This window comes from Notechis scutatus, chromosome 4, assembly GCF_049901735.1.
Source record: "Notechis scutatus isolate UNSWTSFEM ecotype Mainland chromosome 4, rNotScu1.2, whole genome shotgun sequence".
Taxonomy (NCBI): Eukaryota; Metazoa; Chordata; class Lepidosauria; order Squamata; family Elapidae; genus Notechis; species Notechis scutatus.
The window spans coordinates 122,743,048-122,758,240 of NC_142012.1; the positions used below are offsets into that span (position 1 = coordinate 122,743,048).

At 36.4% G+C, this 15,193-nt stretch overlaps 1 protein-coding gene across 27 annotated transcripts in view; it reads left to right on the forward strand.

Annotated features, from left to right (window-relative positions):
- The window catches only part of BTRC (beta-transducin repeat containing E3 ubiquitin protein ligase), a 184,952-nt gene that overhangs the window by 163,276 nt on the left and 6,483 nt on the right, over positions 1–15,193 (forward strand). For 17 of the 27 annotated variants that reach the window (XM_087964647.1, XM_087964648.1, XM_087964650.1 and 14 more), the window contains 3 exons: positions 2,654–2,764; positions 7,338–7,416; positions 12,336–12,529. In XM_087964647.1, coding sequence (XP_087820773.1) covers positions 2,654–2,764; positions 7,338–7,416; positions 12,336–12,497 — 352 coding nt within the window. In that variant the 3' untranslated portion in view covers positions 12,498–12,529. Of the gene's footprint in view, positions 1–2,653; positions 2,765–7,337; positions 7,417–9,513; positions 9,580–12,335; positions 12,530–15,193 lie in introns of those variants that run through there. The other 10 variants (XM_026670058.2, XM_026669803.2, XM_087964661.1 and 7 more) reach the window with 2 other exon arrangements.

Below are 15,193 nucleotides of genomic sequence, written 5' to 3' on the forward strand. Positions count from 1 at the left end.
CTTTTGAAACAAGTTGCCTGGATTCAGAAAGTCCACTTGCTCTGGAAATAATCCAAGCATCAGTCCATTCCATGCCACAAATATTACAGTTTTGAGATGTTGCTCAGATAATATTTGATATGGTATTTGATAGGGTGGCAAATAATAGGCAAAATCTACTGCTTGGAAATGATTGTGAATAGGGAAGAGCATAAGTGAATTTTGCAGTGTCTTCCTATACAATCCAATTTACTAATTTAATTTACCAATTTACTTATTTAAAAACTATCTTAATATTTTAAGTGAACTGCCTCTCTCAAGGTGCAAGTTTTCCCCAACCCAGTCTTTCTTGTGATGTAAACCATGATAGTATTATTGGAAAACATTCTTCTCTTTAGGTATTCTTCCTTCCACCAATGACAATATCCTAATCCTTGTCATGTTTCATAGACAAAAGTGCTTTCCTGTGTTGGCATGCCATAGAGCTTCTACACTAGCCATAATTAACATGATTTCAAGCTCGCTTCGAACTAATATTTAAGGTCAATTTTTAAAAGTTACTGCTAGCAGTCTAAAGCTGAAAATTTCATTGAATTATAAGCATTGTTAATAACTCTTATCATTAGGCTCATCCTTTTTCTATTTTTGTAATCCTGTGTAATTAATGTCACAGATATGGTGAAATAGGTTTGTTTGATGCTACGATCTTGGAAGTGTAACAGTAGATTTTGCCTATCATTTTTATTTAGGAAAAAGAATCAAACAAGATAAACCTGAAAATATAAAATTTGGAAAAAACAAACAAACACTAGTAGTAACCCAACCAAGAAACAGTTAAATATTGTGGACCTTGGAAAAGCAACTAGAGGGTTCCACATACAGTAAAATAAACTAATATAAATGTCAATATGGTAATAAATTTAAAGAGGAATACAATTATTTTTCTGCTTACATGGAATAAAAATCTTGTGCTGGAATTTTGCTGCAGTTGGCAGTTGTATCTCAACAGAATTCAGGTTGAATACATAGTTGACCTATATGCTTCTTAGAGTTAATATTCAAACATTTGTTTGCAGAGTGGGTTGTAAACCTTTTGAGTATAATTTCAGTATTCTGTATTACTTCCTCACACTTCTTTAATAAGTACTAGAGGGTTTTTTTTTAAACAGAATTGACACTGAAATCTCAAAAGCAGAATGAAATTTAGTTGTCTAGAATTCAGTGACCATAGCCAAATGTGAGGAAGGAATGGCTAGACACTGTTATTTAATACTGCAGTTCCTGTTCAGTTAGCTTGAAAGAGCAGGGTAATGGGCCAAACATGAGCTATTAATAAAATCATAATCACTCTAGTAGAATTTATGTCACTGCACTAAATTTGGCTAGCATCACAAACTATCTTTATATGTTTCATTTAGAATAGTTGAAGTAGATATGATAACTGTTTCCCTATATGCGTTTTTGGCAAAAATGGCCCTGTAGTCAGAAAAAATATCCTGATCATTTTTCCACAACGTTAAAACCTATTTTATAGGGAGAGAGACTACTAAAGAAAAAGATGGCTCTGCCATAGGCTCAACTGATAAAACTGAACTCCATCTGCTTAAAAATCTCCTGAATATCGCTCTTACATAATTAAGTTTCTTTCAGTTATTCTTTTTGCTTCTTAACATTCCCACCAATACCTTACAAACCTTAAAAGCTGCATTCCAAAGGACTTTCAGAGCATAGAAATGAAGTAAAAATGAACTATTCACAAAAAGATACTTTTAGTTCAGTCAGTTATATAGCAATTTACTCCATGGATCATAAAATGTATAACAACTGTCTTTTTATCCATAGGTCATAAAATGTACAATAGCACCTGCTCCCTAGGGCAACAGTCCTATAGACTTGAATTACAGATCCCTAATTTTAGTATTCTCTTTTAAATAACTGGTATGCACTATCTAATTATAGATTTTGTTATGCCAGTTTCATATGAGTAACAAGTCAATTTTTAGTTGTTTTATAGTAACTACTGAACTATAAGCATTCTAAGTGCACTATACTCATGTTCATAAGAACTTTATACCTTCACTTTATTATGAATCTGCCATTGCAATTGATGTAATATATTACTTTCTTCCAATTTCACTTATAAAATAACAGATGCAATTTCAAACACTTGTGAAGAAGCTCCAAACATGATCATCACATGCAATGCAATTTGGCAGTAACTGAAAAGTTTACCCAGGTTGACAATAGAATATTTCAAGAAAGACTAGTCATTGTAGATGTAACTATAGAGAAAACTCCCATTTCAGTTTCTTTCCACTAACAAACTCAGTTTAAAGCAAAAAATATACTATTGTCTAATATGAAAATGTCATCACAAGTTTATATGGACTACTATTAGCCAATTTATCTGGATTCAATTATGTATTGTCAGTCATTTAGTCTTAATAGCAACTCCAATAGTGACTTTAAATCATGTCAGCTGTTTCTAAAATTGCTAGATATGAAAGAAATTAGCTTTCGCAGCAAACATTGATATTTTCTGGATACAAAATAGAAATTTAGATATATTCAAGTTCTCTCACTGAAGTGTTTATTAAGTAGGTTCAATTTGCAATTTGTCATTCAGTTATAGAGTTTTTAAAATATAGTGGTTGTTTCTCTTGTGTTCCAACAGGTTATGGGACATTGAATGTGGGGCCTGTTTGCGAGTCCTGGAAGGCCATGAGGAACTGGTGAGGTGCATTCGCTTCGATAGCAAGAGGATAGTCAGTGGAGCCTATGATGGGTGAGAATGTAATGATGAGATACATATCTCCTGAATACCTTATTTGCTTATCCTAAACTGACTTAAAACCTGAAAACTAGAAATTTAAAAATACCTTCCAAAAAATCACTTCATCAAAAAATAACCTTCCTGAAATGTGGACTGCAAAAAACAAAACAACTTGATTCATTTTAATCGTAGATTTAAAAAATGGGAAGAAAGCATGTTACAAATTGGGCAGAACTGTTAGCTATAATAATGTAACTTTATTATTTATCAACTTTTTTTGTATTCTCATTGACATATTATTGACACAAAGAAAAAATGAAGTAATGTTTATATATAATTGTTGGAATACTCAAAATATCTAATTTGCATTCATATAATTTTTATCTGTATTGCATCTGTTATTCCATGTTTTCCTGCTGATTTTTTGTGCCCATTAAACAATTACTTTCAAAACTGCTTATAAGATCCAAATTCAACTTCATTGCAAATTTCCCAACTCAGAATCAGCTTTTTATTGTGACATTGTCCTCTAAAACAGTGGTCCCCAACCTTTTTTGTACCAGGGACCAGTTTCACGCAGAAACACTTTTTCAAGGACCGGGGAGGAGTCCGAGTTTGGTGGTTTGCTTGCAGATGTTTCATTACCTGACTAGGTAACATCTGATGTTGTTACCTAGTCGGGTAATAAAACGTCTGCCAGCAAACCACCAAGTTCAGGGAGCGCCAATGCCTCCTCATTGCAACCCTGAGCGACAGATATTCTCTTCTATTGGGACATTTAAAACGGAGGGTTTCAGCTGCAAATTCAGGAACTGCGCCGGGCTGAGGAGCGCCTTCAAAACTGAGCACTGGGCGGCGGCGGCCCATGGCTGTCTCCGCGGCTCAGGACAAGTCCCTGCAGGACGGCTGAGAAGCCCCGCCTCTTGGCCCTGCCTTCCTCAGCCCCATCCCTCAGGTGTCTCCCTCCCTCCCTCAGCCTCATCCCTCAGGTGTCTGCCTCGTTCCTCTCTCAGTCGCTCTCTCGCTCCTCCACCAGCCCAGGAAGAAACTGCTTCAAAGAAGCCGGCAGGGTGGCTTTTCCTGTCGCCGCAACTCCTGCGAAGCGCCCGTTCACCCCCACCCCGCCGCCCGCAGTTCAATCCAGTGCTCCATTCTGCCTGCCTGCCTGCCTGCCTGCCTCCGTTTCTGGTTGTTTCGGAGCAGCTTCGGCTGAGTAAAAGAGGCAAATAGTTATTATTCTCAGCCGAAGCTGCTCCGAAACAACCAGAAACGAAGGCAGGCAGGCAGGCAGAATGGAGCACTGGATTGAACCGCGGGCGGCAGGGTGGGGGTGAACGGGCGCTTCACAGGAGCTGCGTCGACAGGAAAAGCCACCCTGCCGGCTTCTTTGAAGCAGTTTCTTCCTGGGCTGGTGGAGGAGCGAGAGAGCGACTGAGAGAGGAACGAGGCGGGAGGAAACCGAAGCCACTGAGCCAGAGAGTAGGACAGGCTTCGGTTGCTTCCTCCCTCCCCTTCTTTCATTTGTGTCCTTGATCCCTGATCCCAGCAGCATTCACCGAAGGCGAAGAAAGCCGCCATTTTTATTTTATTTTTTATTTTTATTTTCTTTGCGGCCCGGTACAAAGTGATCCACGGACCGGTACCGGTCTGCGGCCCGGTGGTTGGGGACCCCTGCTCTAAAATAATAGTTTTTTAACTTAACTGGGCTGCAATGGCTCAATGATTAGAATCCAGTATTGTAAGAGGACTCTGTCCACTGTAAAGAGGTCTATGATAATTCACGGCCAACTTGCCACAGCCAACTTTCAGCAGGACAACTCACTGCAGGACAAAGTTACCTTAATATCAAAGAATAGATATTCTGTGGTGGAATACAATAATTAAAGAATGGATGTAAAAGGAGAGATAAAATGGTGTGTGAATGACAAAAATTAAGATATTTTTATTTATTTTAAATAATTAAATTGAATTGTTAAATTGTCCTGCAGTGAGTTGTCCCATGGTGAGTTGGCATGGCGAATTGTCCCACAATAGGTTAGCCATAGCAAGATAGCCACAGCGAATTGGCTGTGGTGAGTTATCGGGGTTCGATCCTCACTGGCTCAAAGTTGACTCAGGCTTCCATCCTTCCAAAGTCGGTAAAATGAGAGCCCAGATTGTTGGGGACGATATGCTGACTCTGCAAACCTCTTAGAAAGAGTTGTAAAGCACTATGAAGCAATATATACTGTAAGTCTAAGTGCTATTGCTGTTGCTATTCTAATGCATTTATATACATTTACATTTATATTACACAATTTTCTTTTTCTGAGTTGTTAAACTTAGATCCATTAGTGTGGACCAGCCTAATTTACATGAAGTTTTCATATACCTTTTTGATGTATATTTTATTGAATTTTTATAAGAAATAAAATATGAAAACTGGGAAGAAAAGGAATTTAAAAGAGAAAAAATAGGGAACGGAAAGATGCAAAGAATAAGGAAAGGTAGAAAAAATAAGAAAAGATAACTTTCAGCTTTCTTTGATAAACTTGCAATATAAAATACATTAACCTTTTTATCTAAAATCCAATAATATACCCTATTTCTATAATAATAATAAACAATTTTACTTGTCAAATCCCAAAATTAATGTCGCATTTCTTTCAGTTTCAAGCAAAAAGTCCAAAAGTCATTTCTATGTAGAAACAAAACTAGACAAAGTCTTTTCTTTAATAAAAGTAATTAATTGTACCATTTCGGCCAATTTCATTAATGTCACCATCCATTCTTTTATTGCGAGAATCTGTAGGCCTTTCCATCTTTTTACATTCAAAAGTCTTGCTGCTGCTACCATATACAAAAACAAACTCTCATGTTTTTCCTCTAACTGGCTATCCATCAAGTCTAGTATCATGTATACTTTTTGATGAGTTTGGAAAGATGAAAAAATTCTTGTTTCTAGAACATTGTATTTACTATTGGACCAGAGAACAAAAAGGCTGTTTTGTTGAAGAGTCAGAGCTACAATGCACAGCAAAATAATATACAGGTTATCTGGAAGAAACTAACCTAGGGCAAAAATGTCAAAGAGACTGCATGCAATTTTATATGTCAAAACACTTATTCAAACAAATCAGAAAGCTACTATAGAATGCCAACATAGGTATAGTGGCTAGAAAGCAGGAGACTGTAAGTTGTAGTCCCACTTTAAGCATGAAAGCCAGCTGAGTGACCTTGGGCTAGTTGCTCTCAGCCCAACTCACCTCACAGGGTTGTTATTACAGTGAAAACAGGAGGAGCAAGGTGCATTGGATATGTTCTTTGCCTTGAATTATTTGTAAAATTAACAAATGTGGGATACAAATAAATAAAGCGCCACATAAAACATGTCCTTTTAAAACCTACATAATTCTCATCAATACTAACCAGAAATGGTGACATACCAGGTGTACTATGCAATAGTATAGTTAACTTGAATTTGCAAAAAAATGGAAATGTATTATTTTTAGCTTTATTTTTGTCCCTTATTTCTTGAATAGAAGTGGTTATTGTCTATGATCATTTTGAATTCACCATCTCTATATTCTTACATACCATTAAAATAATGGAAGAGGCTGTTCCATGTTCAGAGAAGGGTTAAAAGTGCAAATTTGCTATAGTTTTTTTTCACGTGAGTAAGAATCAAGATAATGAAAAGTCAATGTTTTCTCACAATCCCAATATTCTTATTTTATTCTATTTTAGTATCTCTTAATTTTTATTTCTTATACATATAAAACCAACTAGGTTAAATAAGAAATTTCATATTATATTTCCTTAGGCAAACAAATTAACAGATATCTCCTGGTCTGTCCCTCTATTTTTGAGCAAGGAAAAATAACTCAGACTGTTTCTTAGTAAGAAAATTATTTCTCATATCTTTGTTGTTGTAATGATCTGAGTCAGTGACTTGATGAGAATGATCAAATGTGGATCATGACTAAGAGCCATCACACAAATGATTCTAATTTGTCACACTTTTATGTATTTGTTAAATTTATATCTCCTGCCTTTCTTCCTGGAGCTCAAGGTAGCAAGCATAGTACTCTCTCCTACAGTTTTCCCGACAAAAAAAACCCATGCAAGATAGGTTGAACTGGCTTGAAGCAACACAATAAATCTTTAGGACTGAGAGGGGCCTTGAGTGTGGGTCTTAGTCTAACAGTTTCCCTCCACTAACTTTTTATGTTTGACTCTGTTGTTGCTGAAGGTGCTTCTAGTTAGGCTTTTTAATGACACATGGTTAATTATAGGAATTACATGGAGCAGCTACACAATTTGATTATTCCTTGGTCATTAGGCTAAGTTTTAGCATCCTTTATTATTATTTTTTGATAGCATAGTAAGTCATGTAAGGCAGAAGGGAGATTTAGAGTAGAAAGGCAAATTTCTGAAGAAATGTATACTTCATGTATTTCTGTCTTGTACTTTTGAGGACATTGTTTTAACTGAGGTATATATCCCTCCTTCAGAAGATAATTATGTTGGGTTGGCTTGAGGGCAGTTAATTTTACCTTACACTTGATTTTTAAGAAAATTGTATCTATTTTGTTTTCCTTATCAGAAAAATTAAGGTATGGGATCTGTTAGCTGCACTCGATCCCCGTGCCCCTGCTGGAACCCTCTGCCTACGCACTCTTGTGGTAAGAGCTTTCAACTGACTGTGTTCTAATATTAATGTATATAGAAATTTTATTAATATATAATGAAATGGAATTTTGTGAATAACAGGAAAGAAGCATGAATAAGTAATGTAAACCTACAATTACTTTAGTGTTTTAGATAGACTGACTGAAACAACCTGACACTAATTGCTATATCCTTTCCATCTAATATGTTATTTTTCAGTATATTCACTAAATCCAGATTAATTAGAGCTTGGACCAAAAGACAGTGGTTCCAAAAAAAAAATTGGATTGAAACTCACAAACAAAGATGACACTTATTTTGATTAAGTTTTTAATAGAAGAGATTATATATATAAAATAACAGTGGCCTCATGTGAGAATTCATCACTGCATAAAGAGGAAAAGATACAAAATACTAAGGTAGAAGGGTGGCATCATACCATAATTTGGGACTTCCATGTAGTAAAAGTAAATATATATTTGTAGTTCTGGAATGAAGTTAGAGAAGTTAAACAGAGGAAAAGCACTATGTACAATTTAAGGCCTAATTATAAAAGAGATTGCCCACAACCTGGCACGCACAAAGAACATTATTATTCAAATTCCAGAAGCAAAATAAGAAAATTTGAAATAGTGAAATTTGGAGTCCAGAATGAAATGCCCATAAATGAAAGAATCCCCACAATCAGGTTGCAAGGATAGCCAATCATATAAGCAATAATTGCTTCCAGTATTGTGGCACTCCCACATAGATTTATTCGGAAGACTGTAACTATTTATTTTTTTTACTTAGTTGGTGCTTATCAAAAATGATTTGGCTGCAAAGACCATCCACTTACATTGAGCTAGTATAAAATACTCTATTTTACAACATAATAGCTATGTTCAGCTTTTTGATAATTCAGTTCAGTGCCACACAACTAGGATGAGTGTCTGTATAATCTAGATCAAGTCCTGGGCAGATGGTCGCAGGCTAGAGGGGAATTATTCTAGCCTGGGTCTTGTGCTTAGGTTTGGTTCATTTGTTACAGACGACATGGTGAGATCAACTGACCCATCTTCTTCGGAAGTTCCTTCCTCCGATGAGAATAATGTATAGTCATTGTACAGAAGTAAACCACTTTATCAGAAGTCAAATTTCATGGACCAAATCAGTAGCTTTTGCCCAACATGCCTAAATATATTTTCATTATCTACAAGTGATGAAGACAAGTGAAAGAGAAAAAAAAAGAGCCACTTTGTTTTGTCTTCTAACGGAGAGGCTTAAATGTGTGGGAAGCAGAGTAGAATTCATTAAGCATAAATGAGGTGCTAGGGGAGTCAGTATCCATTACCCTTGAGTGATTATGTTCCACACTTCAGCTGATACTGAATTGTGAATCCTGCTGCTCATGGCTAAGCTGCTAAGGTAAACAAACCCTAAGGTTTCATTGCTTCATTAAAGTTGTCTCCTACTTTTTATCCAAGGAAGGATAGGCAGAAACCTTTAAGTTTTAGATGTTTACACAATTTGGGAAAATATCTTAGCCATTGTTCTACAGTCTTCAGTATCTGAAATTAAACTTGTGTTATCCAATGAAGAAAGTATTTGTTTTCATTTTCTTGTTCAAATTTTAGGCCGTGTGAATAGTCCATATAAAATGTACATTGGATAAGAATATAACAAATGCTTTCTTGAATGAGACCAATGAAAGGGCCAAGATTTTAGCAACAGCAGGAGTTAATACAGTTATTATGGTGTGCTTCGGATTCTTTCTTATGAATTCAGTTCTTAATACTTTGAATGCTTTGACATTAGCAGAAAATGAATTGCTAGTCAAGAACAGATGATAACGATTTTGATAATATATGTTGAAAAAACAAGAGTGGCTTGTGGAATCATGCAGGAATGCAGAAACAGAATAACAATGTTCTCTCAACATACTAAGCATGATTATATGCAAAATGGAAACATGTTTTGTTACATTTTGTGAGATTGTTGTCAGTGGCTGCAGTTCAAAGGAACAAAACCTGAACCAGTTTAAGGATTCTGTGTTTTTTTTTAAAAAAAATGATACATTTTGAGTCTTTCAGTCATAGCAACAAGCCTCTTGCTCTCTTAATTTCATCTAGAATCACTGAACAGATAAGATGTAGCAATCCATGCTCCATGCTACCAGCAAACCAACTTGCAAAAAGGTTGGCAAAGGGTGGGAAATGAAATATTTCTGAAATTTCCCATTATGAAAGCAGTTTGATTATTTTTTCCATATGCTGCCATGTGCTTTCCTTGAACTCAGCTTCAAATGTATGTATTATTTTTTTAGTCGGTATATAATAATTGAAAGAAAAGTAAGAAAAGTTTACTAGGCTAGATCAATGTTTTCCTTAATAATAAGGAAAAAGAAGATTATTGAGACCTTAAGCTTTCATACACCCTTACACAGTTACATCCTTCAGGGCAATAGGACATTATGAAAAAAAAATGAATTCCAGTCAACCCATTGACACAAATGAGGTAATTTTCAAAAATGTTTTAAGATAAACTTCATCTTAATCTAAATTGTCATCTGAATCTAACCTTGCATGAAATGATCAATATGAATTTCTACCCCAATAGTTCATTTGCAAATGTACCTGGTTTGGCAGCCTGCTATCTGCTGGCTGCCAAAAACAAATAAAAAAGGAACTATGCTTTCTGCCTGGTGGATTGAGAACATTAATAAAACAAAGATGTGTTGCTGTCCAGGAGAGGGGCCACGCCCTGGAAAGTACAAAAGAATTCTCCCAGCCCCACTGGCCACATTTACATTGTAAACAGAACAAAAATTCAGTCGTGCATACTACCTTGCTCAGCAAAACAAAAGTGCTAAAGACACACAAGAATTGCAGCAAACAGGTCAAACCACTAAGTGCAAACATGCTTTTGCAGCACAATCCACCATAGACCGCATCAGCATTGCCGAAGAGCAGGCATAGTGTGCTTAGCAGGCCATCCGGCATACGGTGGTAACACATTTTTAAATATACTCTAAAGATTTCACAAAAGAATGAATACTTTTCAAGTGCATTGCTATTCAAAAACTCCAAAATGATCTAATATTCAAATAGCTGAGCATAACACTTTGGGAGTGGAAAGACAAGCAAACTAAGGGCTTAATGAACTTAAAAGAGGATGTGCATTCTGCGCGTTCTCTTTTGTCCTGCTGTCTTCAAAGTGTTCAGAATTGTTTGAAAATGAGGACTAACTGCTTATATAAATGCATCCTGAATCTCAGGGAAAAAGAGTATGTACAGAATGCACACATGCCTAAGGTCATGTCTTATACTAATTGTACTTTTTGCATTTACAATGGATAATATTTGCTGAGTAAGATGTGAGTGAAAAGCACAGCCTCACAAAGGGACAAAAACACATTTGGTATTACTTTTAGTATTTGCATTATACTGTTGTCTCTAGTATCTAGTATTCCTTTTGCTTTTGAAGGCCTACATATCAATCTACTCAGGTGAAGACAGGATTCCCCATAAGATTCTTTATAAAAACCAGCACTAGCTCACTTTTCAGGCTTCAGTTAGTGGCAGGTGTGGGACGAGTGTTTAGGGGTAGTGATAGCATTTTTACTACCATCTGGCCAGTACAGTCACCAGAACTTTCTTTATATGTGTATGTGTCATGAGCACACCTAATTAAGCAATTCCCTTCAAATAAAAAACCATATTTTTTGGGAGGACTCAGTGTTCTTTTATATTCAAACATTGATTGATTTGGGAAAACAAGGAGAAAGAAAAGTTAGAGAGATCCACATACAAATTGCAAAACTGAATTTATAAAGGACAAACTGACTAAAAGTGATTCAGACTATAGTGTGTCTTAAAGGCAAGTAATCAGTTATATTTAATATATCATCAGTCACCACGACTCCAGCATGAATCCAATAATCCCTCACAGTAATTTCCTCTTTGAAAGCAGTATCTTTCTCCAATCACAGTCAGATGTAAAATGGCTTCCTCCCTGTACTATGTGGCCCACAAATACCTGCTTTTTATCTCCAAACTCCATCACTTAGCTTAAGACAATAGTAGGAGAGAAATGATAAGTCTTCTGCTATACTGCCTCAAACTGGGGAAATCAAAGGGCAGATCAGCAAAAAAAAAAGAACAGGGCATTCAAAATTATTTCATCCAAAGTTGTTCCATTTTATTTGGTACTTAAACCAAAGGAGCTCATTTGGTGCTTGAACCAAAATATATGAAATACAAAGTTTGTTTTGTACTGAACTAGCTGGGGCTTTAATAGCCCAAATGGACATTGTTTTGCACATGCATGGAATATATACCCACATTTACAGTGGGCTTAGATTGCCAACATATTTTTAACTTTCTCCTTAATCCATGCCTTGAAAATCTGTTCTGTAAATAAGAACACTGATTCAATTATACCTCAAACTACTAGTAAATGCTAGATAAGCAAATAAGTACTATGCCGTTATTACTTTGGCTATTCAGACTTTGAAAATGATTTGTAAGAATTCTTTTGGACTTCTCATGAATGTAACGTCTCTCTGCTATTCATTAAAGCACCCTCCTTTTTTTAAGGCTGCAACAAGAGCCTCAAAAGCAATGCTTTAAGGAAGCTATTCTAAATTTCACGCTAATCTAATGAGTTTGGGCTCATGCAAGATCTGAAATGATCTTGTAAATTATTTTTAGAGACGTGCACAGCCCTAAAAGTCCAAGCAACAAAGCTTCTAATTTCAGAATTTTCAGTCCCTGAAATGTGGCAATGTTCACAATGCAAGTTGTGAACCACATTTTGGGCCACCTATTAACAGTAGGGAAACTATTTTTCAAAGATCTACTTCCTCTAGAAATTTAGAATAATTACAAAATACATTTTATTTTTATCCAATAACTATAAAAGTTTAACTTTGGGTTGTCTTTTCTCTATCTAGGAACATTCTGGCAGAGTTTTTCGACTCCAGTTTGATGAATTTCAAATTGTCAGCAGCTCACATGATGATACGATCCTTATCTGGGACTTCCTGAATGATCCAGCTATGCAAGCGGAATCGAACTGTTCCCCATCCAGAACGTATACTTACATATCCAGATAAATGGTACTATACTCTAGATTACAGTTGCACAGGTAAAGACAAACCAACTCTAAGAGGCATCAGGTTGTGTAATGGGAAGGCCAGGAATATAAATAGCCATGTAGTTTACAGCATCTTAAGGATTTAATTCCTGAAATGAGAGCATTCCTGAACTCTCTAAGATGACTATGGGCAACCTATTAACCACTTTTTCCAACCAGCCATCCCATTTCTCATTGAAATTTCTGACTAAGAAAAATCTATCCAGACGGTTGATCAACAGATAATGTAATGCCATAATAATATTGTGTGCCATAATAATCCTTTTCATAGCAAAAGTTCTCAATTGGAATTTATAAAGGGATAGTGGGAGGGGATATGTCTCAGACCAAGAACCTAAGGGTATTAAAAGAAGATTGTTGTACAGATTATTTGGATTGGACACCAAGTTCCATACACTAAAATCTGTATACAGCGTATATGCGATTCTTTTCACTGTAATTACTCTGATTTCCACATAAGTACAACCAAGGATTTTGTAGGGAATTCTGATCACCTTTAATATAGCTACCTCTGGGGCCATCCATACTCTTTCAAACATTATAGCAATAACAAAATAGGCAGTTCTAAACTGAGGAACTGCCTACTTCAACTTAAATGTACTTTAATCTTATATGAAGGACCATGTGTGCAGTATTTTGCAAGTTTAGATTATCAGTCACAGGGAAGAACTTCATTTGCCTAATCTGTTTCAGCAAAAGCATGTTGTGTTTTAGGGCAGGCCTGCAGAAACACCTCTTCCCTCTTAAAGGCATTTCTGTGAGATGTAGCTGATACCACAGTTGATTCATCAGAAACTATGCTGCCCATAGCATTCAAGCAGGCCAGAAATTTAGGCTATCAGTTATTACATTGATTAATGTCAGTGTATATAGCCTCATTGAGGTAACTCATAGAGTTCTTCAGTTAATACCAAGAGATGTCTCTTGGTAACCCATAGAAATCATGTACAGCTATAAAAAGTACATTTTAAATAGCTCTGGGGTTCAAAACAGAAAGGTAAGGTGCATCATTCATGGTGATTTGTCCTATAACCTTGGATGTAAACTGGCAACCAAGGTATATGTGACCGCAAGAACACAAGGTCTGTGATAGATTGCCCCAGAAAGGGAGATTAAAGTGGAAACATTCCATCTGTCTTAACTCTCAGTCATGCCTCCGTAACCATTCTGCAATGTAGAAGCATGTTGTAGCATGCTTTCTTGGTTCCAAGATGTTAGGCTTGACTCAGGCCATCATACTCCAGACCCCGAATACTTAAATGTTCTTTATGTTGGCAAGATAAGTTCCCCCGTTATATCTGGCTTTCAACTGTAGTTATCCAAGATTGTATCTACTTTCTGATCCGTATGGACAACCAAAGAGCAGAAATTGGTATGTCTATCTTCTATAGCTTTTATAGCTTTATATTTTATATATAAAAGTTCCTCCCTTTGAGACTATCCACAGATATCATCTGATATAATCAGAGTCATACGCCTGAGCAATGGTATGGAAGAAATGCAATAGGCCAGGTGCCAGGTGATCTGAAGCATCTAACACAGAGAATAATAATTTTCTGTTAACATTGGATAGTCTATACCTACACACTTAAAAGATGGTGCCACTATATGTCAGGAACAACAAAAAATGATTCAAGTAAAGATAATATTTTATTCCAGAGAATCTGAAATGAGCTATTATGATAGCTACAGATTTAGAGGACTATGGGGGAGGGCAATACCTAATCCAAAGGAAAGCCAGTAAGTTTGTGTCTTCACTTTAAAACTCAGAATATGATGAAAAATGAAATAGGTATCCTTTAAACCCATTGGTGAAAAATAGTGTCCCTTTTCAAGGAACGGATATGAGAAACCTTATGGAATTTTTGGACTGATAGGAAGCCATTCGTTCCAAGGATCAAAACTGATGCAAGTGCACCATTTTCCTCTTGGTATATCAACATATCATAAATCTCAGATTTTAGCTAAAAGCATGGAAGCCTTTCAGTGGCTCCTTTAGAAAGTACCCTGCATATCGTCCTTTAATGACCCCCCACTTGTTGAGAACCAGGCCTGTGCACTAAACAGTAAGCCAGTTTTTGAATCTAATTGAGGATAGTGTCAGTTCTACTAGTAAGAGTCCTTCTCTGTCAAACAGCATGTCTTTAATGCATGCCTTTGCTTTCTGCATGAGACCTGTGGAGTAGAGCCAGGCATGCTGATGAAGGGTGATAGTGTTGGCCATAGTTTTAGATGCACAATTACCAACGAAACTGGCAGTGTTTTTCTCCTGCTGAGCAACCCATGTTGCTTTTTCTTGGAAGAGTTTAACAATGTCCTTTTTTCTTGTAAATACTTACCATGCCAACCAATATTCATGGCTCCATAGGAGGGTAGATTGACATAACTTAGTAATGGACGTGTCCTTTTTACCACGAGTGCATATACTAAACTACCAATGCCTGCTGTGGTTTGGTAGCTCACTGTTGCTTTATTCAGATCCAGGGAGTGCAGATACCCAAAACGCAGAAACTCTTATGTCAACCTTCTATAGCTCCTGGCAGTGTGCAAGATGTTGGAGCCTTTCCACAGACACCAGACAGTGCAAATTACATTAAACAAGTTACATTCAGTTACATGGTACCTGAATAAATAGGCCATTAGGAAATCCCTCAC